Genomic DNA, 15,888 nt, shown 5'->3' with positions numbered 1-15,888 from the left:
CCCTGGTCACTGCTTTGGCACGCCGAGTTCATGTCCTGCACATTTGTCAAGCAGCTAGATAGGCGTACTTCCATACATTCAGAAAAAAGCACTACTATCTAGAGTGCCAGGTTCTCCAAAAGGGAACTTTTGCCCACTCTGTCTTACAGAACTTTTTGGTTTGGGCCAATTGACAGACCCTCCTCTGAATAGGTATTGCTTTGATATCTATTTAAAAATTGAAGAATCTGTGTATATATGTCTAACAGAAGAACAAGTTACTTACCCTTTTTCTCTTAGCATTCTTTGTGGTAGAGACTCTAACCGCAGATTCCTTACCTATCCTCTCATCCTCTCTGCTCTATGAATTGGACTGTCAACTAAAACGATCCCAACTCTAGGAATCTGCACACAGTTGTTCATGCTAATTTGCTATTATGGTTCTGCGTCTGGGGGCGCGGACAGCTCGTTAAAAAATTGACATCAGCGTGTGGAAGTGGTTCTACAGTATTGGCTCTACAGGTCCCAGCAGGAGCGGAACAGAGCCTCACGGCGCCACCTAGCTGTGCGCAGAGGTACTGCTTAAAAGTTCCATATCCAATCTGAGGACTGCGGGAATATTCATTAATAAGTTGAGAAATCTGGAGTTAGTCTACCAGAAAGTGTTACCTAAGGTAAGTAGTTGTTCTTCCAGACACTGCATGTGGATGTTGCTGTGTGTGTTAGTGGCACTTTTTATTGGAGTTCATCTTTTATTTTGTATCTTGGGTGTGATGGGATGGGGTTGGGTGATGGTGGAATTCTAACGTCATTCTGTCAGTGGTGGAGGTAGATGGAACTCCGGATGTAAGTATATTCCATACTTAAATAATTGCCACATGGGAAAGGCTACGTAAAAAAATACAATCACAAAAGAAAAATAAATATCTAAAACGGGATTCCACTATGAAAAGGAGATGAAAAGATCACCAAAGTGGGCAAAAATGACCACCTCGCTCGAGAAAATACCTCTTTTGTGAGAACTGGATACATGTTACTAGCTGATGGACCTGCAGTCCTGCGCACTAATGTATCCACACAGTTTTAAACCAAGAAGTCTGTAAGATAGCTCCAGGGGTTGAACGTCTGATGAGGACGTCTGTTTATTTAATGCAGGTCGGTTTATCACATTTCACCAGGACAAATGAGCTGAGTTTTGTCATTTCGATAATCGATGTTTATACTAATTAAATTATACTCCTGATTCGTCTTTGCTCGGATTCACACCTTTGCACATTCACCTTGGCTTCATGATTGTTGAGGATTTTCTCTGCATCCTTGCTGTGCTTGGCCCTCTGATGTTAAGTTCAGTGCATGTATTCCGTTTGTGTCGGTTGTGGAACGAGTGTGTAACCAGGAGACTGAACCATAGACAACATCCGGCCCCTTGTGGGATGCGAGTGCACTGGACCCTTTCGGTTTCGCTGTAACTCCAGCATACTTGTTCTGCGAGTAACTACCTGGCTCAGTCTTCACGAACAGTTGGTGCCTGGCTGGAGGGTCACTGAAAGGCGCTTGTTTTCAGCGTGGGCAGTGAATCCTGGTGTGGTGCCGCACTTACTAGACCTTTCTAACTTCTGATTCGTTTGTGGTAGGCGTTATTTTAAGAATATGTTCTGTGCACATTTGTGTTTGTGTCTCCGAATGGGACACTCATTGTGGTAACTTTAAAAAAATGCCGCTTTCAGTTCAGTAAACTTCTCGGAGTAGTGCATTGTACTGCTCTGTGTACAGGGGCGCCCGCATTAGGAAAGATGACTGTTAGGCAGCTGTCAAGTTAACTATCGCCGTGTAAGTAAGAGTTGTGTATGCTCCAAAGCGAGAGTTTGTATTCTTATCACTCACTGTTATCTATTTAAGGTCTCCCTCATTACAATACTCTGTTGTTGTACACGTCACTTCGCAAACAGTCAATGGTTCTCGTGTCTCGTATCTTGCTGCACGTTTTCATGCGTGAGGATATTTGTAATTAAGTCGGAAGCTTATTTATGATGTGTGTGTATTCATATGCAGATTTCAATATTTTCTGATCATTACACACGGCACAAATACACTTCACACAGAGACCACACTCCACCTCGACATGCATCCAACCAAGCACACCTAGGGTGTAGCGTCCGACCCATCAACCAAGGCGTTTCAGTGCCTCTTGAGAGGAATCAAGTGATACATAAATCATAGTTTAACAAAGTATCTGAGGTACATTGTTGCTTTCCTTTTTACCTAAAGATACTTTGAGAGGTGCACACATTGAGAGTTTGCTCATTAGTGGCTGACCTGTGATGCAGCTTTATTTTTGACGGGTATGTCAATGACAGTCATGATGTGTAGGCACGCACTCTTTGGGGGGTCTACTCGGGAGGCTATGAAACCTGATGATTGTGGTACTTTTTAGGCCTGGGGTTTGAAAGCACAGCTGCAAGCAGACCTACTGGTAACTATATAGATATAGTGGTCTGTTGTTCCACCCTTATCAATTATTGTCTTTTTATGATTAGCCATTGGCCTGAGACTGTCATTCTCGTCTTGGCTCAATCAAGTGGATTATTGTTTATCTCTTCCCTAATGTTTTTGGTGCTTTGAGTGTATCCATTCTGCAGCCACTCAGGTGCTTAAATTGAACTACAGGTGGGACTACTTTTGAAATGCAGCTCTCTGTTTACTCTTGCTGGCTTCCTCCTTTGTGTTTCGCTCTAATTTGCATACGCTAAAAGCTTTAGCATATTAACCCCGGAGCTATTTACTTTGCCCATGCTTTGTACTTTTCTAAATTCAGCATATGGCTGGTAATTTCTTGTTTTTTATTGTATTGCCAGGTCTGCAACGACCCCCTTGAGAACAGTTTGTCTTAAGTGTCATGTGCTGCCTGTCCAAGGCATGCGTGAGATTGTGCATGGTTTCATTATACAGAGTGCTGATGCTAACCGGAGTCTGCAGTAGGCATAATAGTTGGACTTTGCTTTCCAATGGTTAATTTCTCTGCCTGTGCCGAGTGAGAACGGTGCCATGTAGAGAGGATGTTGCTCATTCCTCCACTGGTCCGTGCACTCGAGTGTGATTGTCTCTCTGAGGAGTGATCAATGTAGAGTCAGGTAGCCGAGTGGATAGTGCTCTGCCAGGTACAGGATTGGTGCCACCTTGCTACATTGTTGCTGTGTGTTATTTGCGAAGGTGTGAGTATGCATTAGTGCTTTGGTGGTGTTTTGTATGCATTCGTTGAGGTTGAATCTGAGGTGTCTGGTCTAATGATTGTATAATGTAGATTGTTGAGCAGTTTTGCAAGTGGCCAGAGTATTGTCAGCGCAAACAACCTCCTAAAGGATCAAAAGGATCTCAGAATGTTCCAAAGGTTCTAAAGCAAGAAGGCAGCAGCCAGAGCTGTACCCCACAAGTTCAGGCAGAACCCAAAACGTGAATTACAATCCTTTCATGCATACAGAGGAACATTGACAAATATTTGTAGACCATTTTTCCAGGTAGTATTCTTTATTACCTTTTCTCTGTAAAAACTCTTCTAGCCAGCGTGTTTCATTCAGCCTCATCACCTAGACTTCCTCACGGCTAGAAAATATACACCGATTTTCTGCCCTTAACATGGCAGTATACTTTAGCCCAATTCCTACACCAAAGTATAACGAATCCTCAATATGTGATATGTAAAATATAAACTGCTGGGCTCTAAAATAAAGTATGCCCGTGTCGCCACCCAGTGACCAGATCTACTGTCCATGCACATAATTCCATATTATAGCATACCAGTTGTAAACTCCATTCAATAGTAGAGAGTTCATGCAATATTTTGAACTATTTCTTAATGGTATTCAGGGCCCATCGCGTAGGTTACAAATATAGTGATGAGGCTAGGCATTTTGAGTAAGTCACCTAAATGAGCGAAAGTAAGAAATAAATTCTTGTAGTGCTGCCAAAGAGAGACATTGGTCACATCTTCGAAAATACGAATTAACCACCGGAGTATTGTAGTCTGTCACTATAAACTAATGGTTCAAAAAGAGTATCCATGTCTGAAATACCAAATTGACGGAGCAAACCCGACATGTTTGGCGGCAGTTTTCCTTGAAGGAGAGAGACGTTCGAGAGTCCCCGGGCTAGTAAAAGCGGGCCGTTGGAGTGTGGATACCTTTGTACACACGTGAGACGATTTGTTTAGACGATTTGTTCGTACCCAGCCAGAGTTCGTGTCAACAATTTGCCTTTGGTTTTGGTTTTTGTGAACGAGTCCCAGCTGCTCCCGGATTGATTCCTTTTGTGGATTATCACCCTGTCCTGAAGAGGCCAGATTGACTGGAAGGCCGAAACGCGACCGCGTCAACACTTTCATACTGGAGGAGTGTTTATGTTTATAATTAATTTGGGAACCTGTAGCCTTTGTGACACAGTTTTCGATTGAGGTTCGGTAACTTGGGTATTCGAACCACCTGTGTTATACTACCTCCAAGTGCACCTCCTAGAGTAAATGGGAGGGCACTCAGCCTTTGCTGAAACATTTTGTAGGGTGTAAATCGGACACGTTTTTTCTGTGTTTGTGTTATGATTTTGTTCATTGGTCAATTTGTTGTGAATGTTTTGTATATAGGTGTGTATATAGTTATGTATATGATGGTATATGTTGTATAAAAAGCTTATGTATAAAATTATTTTTTGATGTTTGTTACAAAGAAAAAAAGAACAAAGAAATATGAGTTTAGTGATTACAAAAAACAATAAAAAATGTGTAATCTAGTCCCTGAGTATGAGTGATGGGGTGCTATAAATTGGATTTTTCCTAAGTGCACTAAATGGCATAGAAATAGGTGAATTAATTGTCTCCTATTTAGATAAGTTATTGTAGATCTTTTCCTCCTTTTTCCATTGCTTTTTTCTTGTAAAATACCAAAAGCACAATATAAAAGACAACGCTAATTAAAGTTTATATGACCAAAAAAACATATCCTCATCCGCTTATATGTTACCATACACTGAGTGTTACCATGATGGTGACCACCACAGCCCAGGGAAAATTGAACCTCACCCATTGTGCACATCGTGTCGGAACACATGCCTTCAATTGCTATTCATTATCCTACAAAAAAATCTATATGAATCAGTTCTCGTCCCACATGATCTAAAGTACCTAAGTGTAAGAAGCCACAGAGTCTCCTAATATCAAAACTGACCAGGGGCTGTATCTACTCACATAATTGGACCCAAGCTGCTAATTATTGCAAATGATCACAGCTGGGGAGTTCCTACTATGTACGTATCAAATCTACGTATAATAATATTTGTGTAAGAACCAAAATTCCGTGAATCAAATACTTAACATAATAACATAAAAACAAATAATGAAGAAATTGCCTAAAATTAATTGGCAATGAAACATGTCGGCAAGTCTAGTCTAGTCTAGTCTAGTCTGGATATTTGTATTGCGCAGACATATCACGTCCCACAGGGAGTCTCATGGCGCATGCGGACAAACCCAGAAAGAGAAAGATGAGTGATCATGGAATAGAGGACTAACTGAAGAGCCATGTTTTCAACTTCTTTCGAAAACTCATGAGTTCGGTGGTTGTACGTAGGTTTAGAGGGAGTTTGTTCCATAGAGATGGTGCCATATAGGAAAAAGCACGTCCGCCATTTCTAGCGGTTAGAACTCTAAGTGGCGTGAGCTGAAACTTAGAGCTTGATCTCAATTGTCGACCAGGCTGGTACCATGTCAGTTTTCTGTTCCAGTATTTTGGTCCTGTGCCATACATGTGTTTATGAACCAGACACATGGTTTTAAAAATGGTTCTTTTTTTAACAGGGAGCCAATGTAGACTTTTTAGACATGGCAGGGAAGGGGATCGTCTTGGTAAGCCCAGAATCAGACGAGCAGCGGTGTTTTGGACAACTTGTAATTTCCTGATATGACACTCATTTATGGCAAGCAAAAGAGCGTTTCCATAATCTAACCTGTTTAAAATGAGGCCCTGAACTAGGATTCTGTGTGCTTCCATCGGTATCCATTTGAAAACCTTGCGTACACTTCGCATGATTCCAAAGCAGGTGCCAACGGTGTGATTTACATGGTCCTTCATGGATAATTTATTATCCATGTGGATTCCAAGGTTGCGGACTGATTCTTTTGGGACGGGACATTCCCCCATTTCCGAGGGCCACCAGTCATGGGTCCAATGTACACTAGCTTGGCCAAATGTCATTATTTCAGATTTGGCACCATTTGGTTGGAGATGGTTTAAACTCATCCAATTTTTTACCTCCATCAGGCACTTTTTAAAGCGCATTTTGGTGTCATTTACATCAGGGCCAAAGGTAGCTAGTATTTGCGTGTCATCCGCATATGATAACACGTCAAAACCATATGCCCTGATAAGATTGGCTAGAGGGGCCATATAAACGTTAAAAAGCGAGGGGCTAAGAATGGAGCCCTGAGGCACACCTCTTATAACTGGCCGAGTACTAGCTAGGGTTTCATCTGTTTGCAGTGTAGTTGTTCGATTAGACAAGTAACTGATAAACCATCTTAAAACCTGCCCTTTGACACCACACTCCCACAGTCTTCTGATCAAGATTTGATGGGAGATGGTGTCAAAGGCAGCTGACAGGTCTAAAAGTACCAGAATGCACGATTGACGTTTGTCAAGAGCAAGTCTAATATTGTCGGCAACCTCAATCAGGGCTGTTTCCGTGCTGTGGGCAGCACGGAAACCTGACTGTGAGGAATCGAGTAGATTGTTCTTCTCGAGATAGTCTATCAGCTGTTCATTAACAAATGCCTCTAGTACTTTCCCTGAAAAGGGTAGCAAGGAGATGGGGCGGTAGTTTGAGAAAGTATTTACATCAGCACCGGGCTTTTTTAGTAAAGGTTTTACTCTAGCCGCCTTCCAAATTTTTGGGAATTCCGCTTCTATCAGGGATGTATTTAGGAGGCAGGAGAGAGGATGAACCAGCACTGGAGCAAGAGTGGAAAATAGTTTAGAAGTTAACTGATCACAGGGAGAAACTGATTTTATTTTTCGTCCTAGACGCATGATTTTTTCATTGTCCAACAAATCAAAAGTAGACCAGTTCGGGGAAGAATCATTTATGTGCGTGTCTGGGTTCATGTATAACTCCTGTTCAAGGTGTTGAAGGGATGTATTCTCTATTTTAAAAGGTTGACATATTTTGGTGATTTTTTCATCTAAAAACGTAGAAAGATCTTCCGTCCATTCGTTTGTTTTTGGGGTTTCTTGCGGACTTTTAAAGCAAGTAAATTCTTTTAAAATGTGGTGGAGCTCTTTGGACGAATTTTCTGCTTTATTTATTCGTTCAGCTATATGAGTTCTTTTTGCTGTGTTTATTTCCCTCATATATTTGGTGTGTAGGGTTTGATAGATTTTACGATTATTAAGATCTTTATTTTTTCGCCAAATTTTTTCGGCATTTCTTGTTAGGGTTTTAAGATGTTTTAATTGGTCGGTAAACCAAGGTGACATTTTTTCCCTACAATACACCTTTCGAATAGGGGCTATCTTGTCCAGTGTCTTATGGACAGCGGACTCCAGATGTATAGCTCCAAGATTAACAAGTAGAGTATGGTTGGATAAGTAGTAGCCATATTCACTTTTTTAGAGCCCACAACCAACACGAAAGAGACAGAATAAAAGTAAATATCCGTGTTGTTTGTGATTTATATGTTTGTTCTGACACTATATGTGTTGTTCGTGGTTTATTTTCACTGCACATCTTCACAAACACAATCTTTGTTTGTTATTGGACACATTCTCTTTTGAGCTTGATGATACCAATGATGAGATCAGGGCAATCCTGGCGAGTACCTGCCAGGTTCCCGTTGGTGGTGCGCCCGTGAGGTGTCCGCTCGCTCACACACACTTTTTTTCGTTGGTCTGAGTTAGCACTTAGAGGTGTGTGTTGCTCGTTTTCTCACAACTGTTGTTTTATAATAAAGGACTGGGCAATTTTTTAATATGGCACAATGTGTATATACCCCCTACCTAATTAATTAAAATAGAGGAGGTAGTTGCGAATGTTTTGCAGCATATGGTATAACACTAAAATAAGTAACTTTTTAGGTGCCTATGTGGTCTAGGTCTTTTCTTGTGAAAGCATATATTGAGTGGAGGGCGACCTGTTGACCTTATAAATCCCTCTAAGCTCCCTATTGTTAGCTAAGGTTACACATGCGTCTGCTACAGGAGTACCTAGCAGCAGAATCACACGAGTAGGTCACTGGGAAGATCTAGTGTTGGTCTCTGCCAGCACCCATCACTCACTCTCTGCAGTGATGGAACAGCAGCAATATGTCCCCAATTCCTCACGTGATTATCATGATGGGGGCATCCCTTACCGAATGGGCGGCCGCATCAGCCAGACATGACCCTTCACCCTCGGGCCGCTTTATGAGCAGGGCTTTCGCATAAATCATTAGAGTTGCTGACCATTCAGCTCGTATTAAAGGCCTTTTTTCCTGCCAGGTCCAACGCAAGGTAGTCCTCTTCAGGACAGTTATTTTACCTCCAGAAACAAGAGGGCATGCTTTCCAAGCAACTGGCAGCTTTAGCTTACTGTATTTGGCATTGGGCACTCTACCACAACATACACCTATTAGCGCAGTACTTTCTGGGAGTGGACAACGACTTTGCAGACCTGCTCCGCAGGATGCGGCAACAAAGCTTTGCCTCAAAGTTCCCACAGTTGATGGTCCATGTACTATACATGAACTGGTTAGGGATATTTGCCTATATTTTTCTGCCTCTCCCACTCCTCCTGTACGTAGCCTGGAAACTTCAGGAAACCTTCATCACCCTTATCTTTATGGCCACCGCCTGGACTAGACAACCCTGGTTCACCACCCTTCTGGACGTATCTGTACTACCCCATTAGAACCTTCTCAATTGACCAGACCTTTTAACTCCGATCTAAGGCACAGTCAGGCACCCCAACTCCTGGCAGCTCAATCTTGTAATTTAGCTTCTAATGTCCTAGAGTTCGGGTATCTCAAACTGCCTCCAGAGTGCATGTCCATCCCAAAAGAGGTCCTTAGGCCGACTACGCAAACCTATTATACGACCAGGTGGAAAGAGTTTATTCAATAATGCTTTCCCAAACACATTGATTCACTCGCACCAATGGTCCAAGACCTAGTCCGTTACCTACTTTATCCTTAAATATCAGGCCTTGCCTACGCTTTTATCCATCTCCATTTAGCTCAGTGGCACCTTACTTACAAAACAGAAAACACTCTTCTTTATTTAGAGTCACTGTCATCAAAGTCTTAGTGGAAGGATTCGAACGAGTTATTCCACCCAGTGTGCCCTGGGCGCTCTGTGGATCCTGAACATAGTCCTAACTTAACTCATAGGCCCTCCTTTTGTGTCTCTCCACTTCCTCTTAGAAGGTTGCTTTGCTCGTTGCCATTACATCTTTAAGGTATGTAAGCAAGCTTCAAGCTCCTACCTTTGAAGAACCTTTCTTCCAAGTGCACAACGACTGAGTTGTCCTTAGGACTTCACCAAAGATCCTGCCTGGAGTGGTGTGTCTCTTTCACCTTAATCAGACCATTGAGCTGCTAGTGTTTTCTCCACAGCCACACTCCGTAGCAGAGAGGGACCTCCACACACTTGATGTCAAGGGGGCCCTCATGTCTTACATTGACGGGACAAAGCCATTTAGAAAAACTCAACAACTTGCTCTCATTCACTAAATCACACAAAGGGTGTGCTCTCTCTAAATAGACATAGGCAGATGGCTTGTCAAGCGCATTGAAACTTACTATGCTAAAGCCAAACTGCAGTTGCCTGCACCACCCAATACACCTTATACCTGCAAAAAGGTAGCCTCTGTGGTTTGATTGGCAACATCCCCCTAGCTGACATGTGTAAAGTAGCTACTTGGTATACTCCGTACATATTAATCCAAGACTGTGTGGATGTCTTAGCAGACAAAAATGTAAAGGTTGGCCATGCTGTCTTGCATACTCTTTTTCAGTCTTCTGCAGCTTCCTCTGGCTAGCCCCTGCTTATGGGAGAACTGCTTTACAGTCTGTGCAGAGCTGTGTATCTACAGCTACACATGCCACAAACGAAATTTGTTACTTAACCTGTAGGTATCTTTTCATGGCATGTAATGCTGGAGATTCACATGCGCCCAGCAACCTCCCCGAAAGCCTTTGGTGGTTACGGATCTCCCTTTCTCTCTCTTTCGCATAGTCATCTTCTTCTTTTGTGTTCTCCATCTTTATCCACACCCACGGTGCAGAAAACAATCTTAAAATAGAGCCAAAGCCCATGCACATTACCAGTCGTAGGAAGAATTAATAAACCTCATGACTCCATGCATCTTCCAAGAATAACAAGTTGCACACATCCACTGCCAACACTAGATGACAGGAGTATGCAGAGCATGTGAATCTACAGCACTACATGCAATGAACAGATGATAACAGGATAAGTACTAGGTTGCTTCGTTTCCTGTTTCAGTGACTCTGCATTTATTGATAAAGTGGTTAACTATTGGGCATAGTATTACTTTAACTGACGCTCTGGCTTTAACATGTGGCTCACACCATAGCCCCCCTCTCACTTACTTATGAGGAGTATTTTCTACACATTGGTGAGAACTTGTTCAACAGTAATATTGTGAGTCTTGACTTGGTATTCTTTAAATCCTAAATATGATTAGTATTTGATACAGGGTTTAGGTGTTCTTACACAAATTTCATTATATATAGAGTGGATTCTAACATACTGGAACTTCCCAGCTGTGTTTATTTGAAACTGATAGCAGCTTGAGTCCAATTATCTGAGTGTGTATAGTACGGTTTAGATGTCAGGAGACTTTGTGGCTTCTTATACTTGGGTGCTTTGGATCAGATGGGGGGACAGTGGATTCATATAGAGTTTTAGTGTTGAATAACAGATAACAATTGAAGATACAGGTGTTTCTAAATGGTGTACCCTATGGGTGCGGTTTGATTTTCGTTGGTCAATATCATGGTTATACTCTGGTGATGGTTAAATGCAGCACACCACAAGTATATGGCTTTTTTTTAATCATAAATCCTAATTTTCAGTTTTCTTTTATATTCTGTCATTTTTGTATTTTAGACCCATATACTCTTTTGAAACTATTACCTCACAGTGGAAGACTACAATACTCTTGTGGTTAATTCGTATTTTCAAAGCTGTGTCCAATTTCTCCCTTTAGCAGCACTACAGTTATTTATTTCTTACTTGCACTCACTGTGGTGACTTACTTCAAATGTGTTGTCTTATCAATACATCTGTAATCTACTAGAGCTCCCCTTTTAATAATCCATTTCCAGACATAAATGTGATTTAGTGTCTTAGCTTTTGTTCGGGTTGCCCACTTTGATGTGCCCAATCCTCTATCCTGTCCTTTGGTGGTGTTGCTTCATGAAGTTGAGCTGCCCATTAATGTGTTGGTTAGGCCTTCTCTGAATTGCAATAAAAGCTCCGAGGAAGCCTGCCTAAGTTGTAAAAAAAAAATATCACCCTCACACATTTCTTTTACTACTCTATTTCTTCATAAGTCAGCCCGAATCCCTCTGCATGGCACACTGTGCGTTTCAAATCAAGGACTGTGTTTTTTCTCTGCATTACGGAATTCTCTCACTCTTCCAGACACCTGGGTATTTTCTTACACGCATCTTAGTACACGAGCAGAGGGGGGCGACTCTCCTGCATCAGTCCTTGCCCAGCTACCGCCCCCAACCTATCCCAAACAGCGAAGACCACTTGCTATCATACAGCAGATGAAGACCCGAATGTTCTCTCATTAATAAACCAGATTTTCTGTGAGCATATTGTAGCTTGAGTTGCCCCTCTCTCTCCCTGCGCGAAGAAAAGTACCTTCCCTAACTGTCCTTACATTATAGTTCTCAGTTCAATAGCGTGTTGGGTTTAGTTTGACTTTTACGTTTTAGCTATTTTGCAACTTTATTACGATCGAAAATCTGTACTCGCAAGTATCACATTGATATACTGTCACGGCAGCTGGTTACTTAAGACTTTACAAAACTACATTTTATTTCTCCTTTAATTGTTATTTATAAAGTCGGGATAAACAATTAGAAGTATGTATCAAACTGCCTCATTTAATTCATTTATGTACAGTCCTTGCAAGAACTTTCTCAAGTTTTTTTTCTTCATTTTTCATTTCAGAACTATCAGGCTGCTCTCAATTTTGCAAATGAGGAAGAAGCTAGAAAATTCAGGAAAATCATAACAGAATTACTTGATAAACAGAAACGGAAATCTGGTATGTAGGGAAAAAAAGTACCTACAAGTAGAATGTCGTACCCTGTTATAAAAATTGTTTCAATATTTGAATAAATAGTTGCACGATAAACCTAAAGCAGACCTGATGTGGAAACAAGCTGAATACCAAAGTGCATAGTAAAGAAGTAGTAACTCTGTTAAATAGGAATTTTAGAAAGTAAATGCATGTGCGTTTTGACATTGGCAGCTTCTTATACCCATCTTTGTGTTTCTTCGGTTTCAAAATTGCCTATGCTGACTTTCACCGAGTACTTAAAAGAGCAATCCATGTGATATATCAGAGAGTGTTATATGCAATCGGAATTAAAAGTAAACAAGACCTAATAAGCTTTCCCTTTGTTCCAGTCATCCTTTTGATAACTCCACCCTCTAATTTTTTTAATGCCTGCCTGTCATATCAGCCTCATACATATAAATTCAGTATTTTACCCAGAGGCATTATGATTCATGCAAGTCCTTTGTTTCCTTTCACCAGATTCTTTGTTCCCTTTTGTATCACTCTTCTTTCCGTCTTATGGCACTCTTTTTTGTCTTGTCCCCTGAGCATGTTATAAAGGCATCGTATTTGTCAGGAAATTAAAAAAGGCAGTTTACTTTTTGCACGTAGATTACCAATCAAGTAGGGATTCCAGCAGTTTTCTGCCTCCACTCCTAAAGTATCATATGTATAAGCTATACGAGTCTAAGAACATGTATAACATATGCCATCTTGTGGTTTTTGAGTAATTTTAGTATTAGTTATATCGCCATCTGGATCACTGTAATTAATTCCATGAGCTCCAAACCATGTGATTCATGGGTAATTTACAACATTGTCATGGATATCTCATCTGAGGTGATCTTCCTGCATTTTGGCTTTTTTATTTTTAGAATTTCCTTCTCAAACCGTTCATTATGCTTGCTATAATCTAGCACAGCCACCATTTCCCTACTGCTTATGTCATTTGTGCTGCAACCTATAGACTTTGTTGTTTATACTTTCCACTATCTTCTTGATCCAAATGAGATGTTTTTCGTTCTAGTCGTTGAAGGAAGGCAAAATATGTTTTACTTAAAACATTGTTGCCTACCCTAGCATGTACCATTACAATTAGCAATTAGATAGCCAGTCCGTTATTTAATTTGCACTTTGTAGGCAGGACCTACTGACACAGTGCTGCTCAGGAATTAATAAGAGACTTCTAGCTCCTTGATTCTGTCTCAGTGTGATTTACATAATTTACCCCACTGTGTGTAGCCAACTCTCGCCATTGACCACTCTGTTTTGTTCCTGCAGTCATTTGGGCACCATTTCTCCCCACAGACAGCTGGATTTCCTTGTTGTTTGCAGATCGAAGTGTAGTGTTCTCATGAATACTACTTTATTGTTTTGGAAGAGACCTGGAAGTGTGTAATGCTAAGAGGGGGGAGCATGCTGGCTCCACTATGGTTTCTCCTCCATGTGTTCCTTTTATCCCTCTTATTTCCTCTCCTATTTGAGAAAAGGAAGATCTTCACTTGGCTTTGTCGGGGTTGGACAATCCTCTGTGAATTCATACATGGCTCTGAAATTGTCAGCTTTTGCATTTATTCGCAGAAGACCTTTGCAAATTCATCTGACCATCTTCGTGGCCATGAATGGCTTATAGATTGCTGATAGCAGTGGTGCAATAACGTTTTTCCCAGCCTGTCTTTATGAGCCCGAGCCACAGTCGCTGGTCCATTATTGCTGAAGCAAGCAAGCAAGCGAGCAACAGTAGCTATTGATTAATTGTGGTCCATTTCCAGGCAGCCAGGCTTTCCTTGTTTTTTGTTACTATATTTGGTTTGTTTACCATGTGTCCAGCATGATAAAAAAGTTAAGACTCTTCATTCGCGTTAGTCTTGTCACTATCTAGTTAGTATTTCCTTTGATAATATCCATATGTCTGACAGTCTTTAAAGGTTAACCTTTTCTATTTTGAAGTCCTCTCTCTGAAGTTTTCAAATGCTTTGTTGAATTCTTCTTCATGGAGTATTAGCATGAAGCCATCAAGCTGTTTTTTTATTGGTCCTAATGGTTGTGAACTTGACCGAGGTGGGCAAAACCATTGCAAATAGTTAATCACTGATGTATAGGAGTTCTTCCCATGCTTTTTAATTCTGAATATTAGTCAATTATTCGTGGTCGCAGTGCTGCCTCCAATTCTCTCAGCTCCAGATAAAGACACCCTGGTTAATGGGTTCATTTAATCTCTGTGCATGTCCTTTAGGCAGGACTTGATTGGGCATGTAAATCAACAGCAGCTGTGCTGATCAGCACATCAAAAAGGAATGCAGGTATTAACATAGCTCTTCCATTCTCCGAAGTGTTTTCCTTTGAACCTCCACATTTATTTCAGGGGAGCTCGGTTGCACTAGAAATCAGCTCGTAGACTGAGCATTTGCTTGCTTGCGATTGTGAGATGTTCTCAGTGAGTATCTGCCATTCCAGATATTGATTGTCTGGCGAGGACACTTGAGACCTGTGTCTCATGTTTTGCAAACAATTCTACAATCGGCAGACTTTTCCCTCATGCTCGTGCATGCATGTGGAATTCCCATAGGCAGAATTCCTTCTGGATTGCATGAGTGTAGGAATACTGAGTGTGCACAGATTCCCCTAGTGATCTGTCCTTAACCACTATATACTCCCTGCCTCGTCCTAGTATTCTCTTGCATACTATGGATCTCCGAACTCTATTTCTCTTTCAGAAGCAACCTTTGAACTCCTCACAGTGGCAGTAAAGCAGTGTAAACTGTGATCTTCTCAGCCTCGTATATTGGTCTGACTCTGGAAGACAGACTTCCCTTATTCGTTTGTCAAGTGACCATTGGTTATAGAGGGTGGGGGTGTATTTGTCGACTTCTTTTCAGTTTTTCCTCACCCTTCGAAAAATAGGGATACCTTACATGCCTAGTGCTGCAGTCCTTACGACCTTGGATCATCTGGCAAAAACAGTAGTAACTCATGGCTGAGTGTTTGGCTGAATATAAATGCTTCCAGCAGCTTGTAATACATATTGTAAAATAAGCATATTACTGTGAGTAACTACAGCATAACTTGGCTTTCCTATCTCTGTTTGTATGAACGTGTGACTGTTTATTTTTGGGTGTTGATGATCTGTGGGTTTGTAAATGTATATATTTGTAGCTCCTTTGGTATAGCTGCTCCGTGGATATTTGATCTTCTAAAAATATGAGATTTCTTAATAGGTAATGTGTGAGGATGTTAATCTGTGGACGTAAGAATTGAGTGTATGTTTTGGATTGTACTGGATGTTAATGTATGGTATTTGGCTGTTCATCAATGAAATAGTTTTTTTCCAGCACTGGTGTTTGAATAAATGTAGATAGATGCTCGAATATTTTGAGTTTTCAGGCTGGAAATCTATACTGCATGGTTAATATGGCAAGATTAAAAATACATTGAATACAGTAGCACTGACACCTAATTTGGGCCTTTCAGTTTCACTCGGGGAGCTTTACCTTTGTAATCCATATTTAGATTTTCAGAATTTCACCTTTTTGAAAACAAATTGGTTCACTGCTTTAATTGTTTCTTAAGCGG

At 41.1% G+C, this 15,888-nt stretch overlaps 1 protein-coding gene across 1 annotated transcript in view; it reads left to right on the top strand.

The window, feature by feature from the left end:
- The window catches only part of WASL (WASP like actin nucleation promoting factor), a 281,837-nt gene that overhangs the window by 163,123 nt on the left and 102,826 nt on the right, over window positions 1-15,888 (top strand). Inside the window, exon 4 of the mRNA XM_078680931.1 lies at window positions 12,204-12,300. Within this exon, the coding sequence (XP_078537057.1) occupies window positions 12,204-12,300 (97 nt within the window). The remainder of the gene's footprint in view (window positions 1-12,203; window positions 12,301-15,888) is intronic.

The sequence above is a fragment of the Lissotriton helveticus genome, chromosome 1_1 (genome assembly GCF_964261635.1).
Source record: "Lissotriton helveticus chromosome 1_1, aLisHel1.1, whole genome shotgun sequence".
In the NCBI taxonomy this organism is placed as follows: domain Eukaryota; kingdom Metazoa; phylum Chordata; class Amphibia; order Caudata; family Salamandridae; genus Lissotriton; species Lissotriton helveticus.
This window is presented reverse-complemented; position numbering and strand designations above follow the sequence as displayed.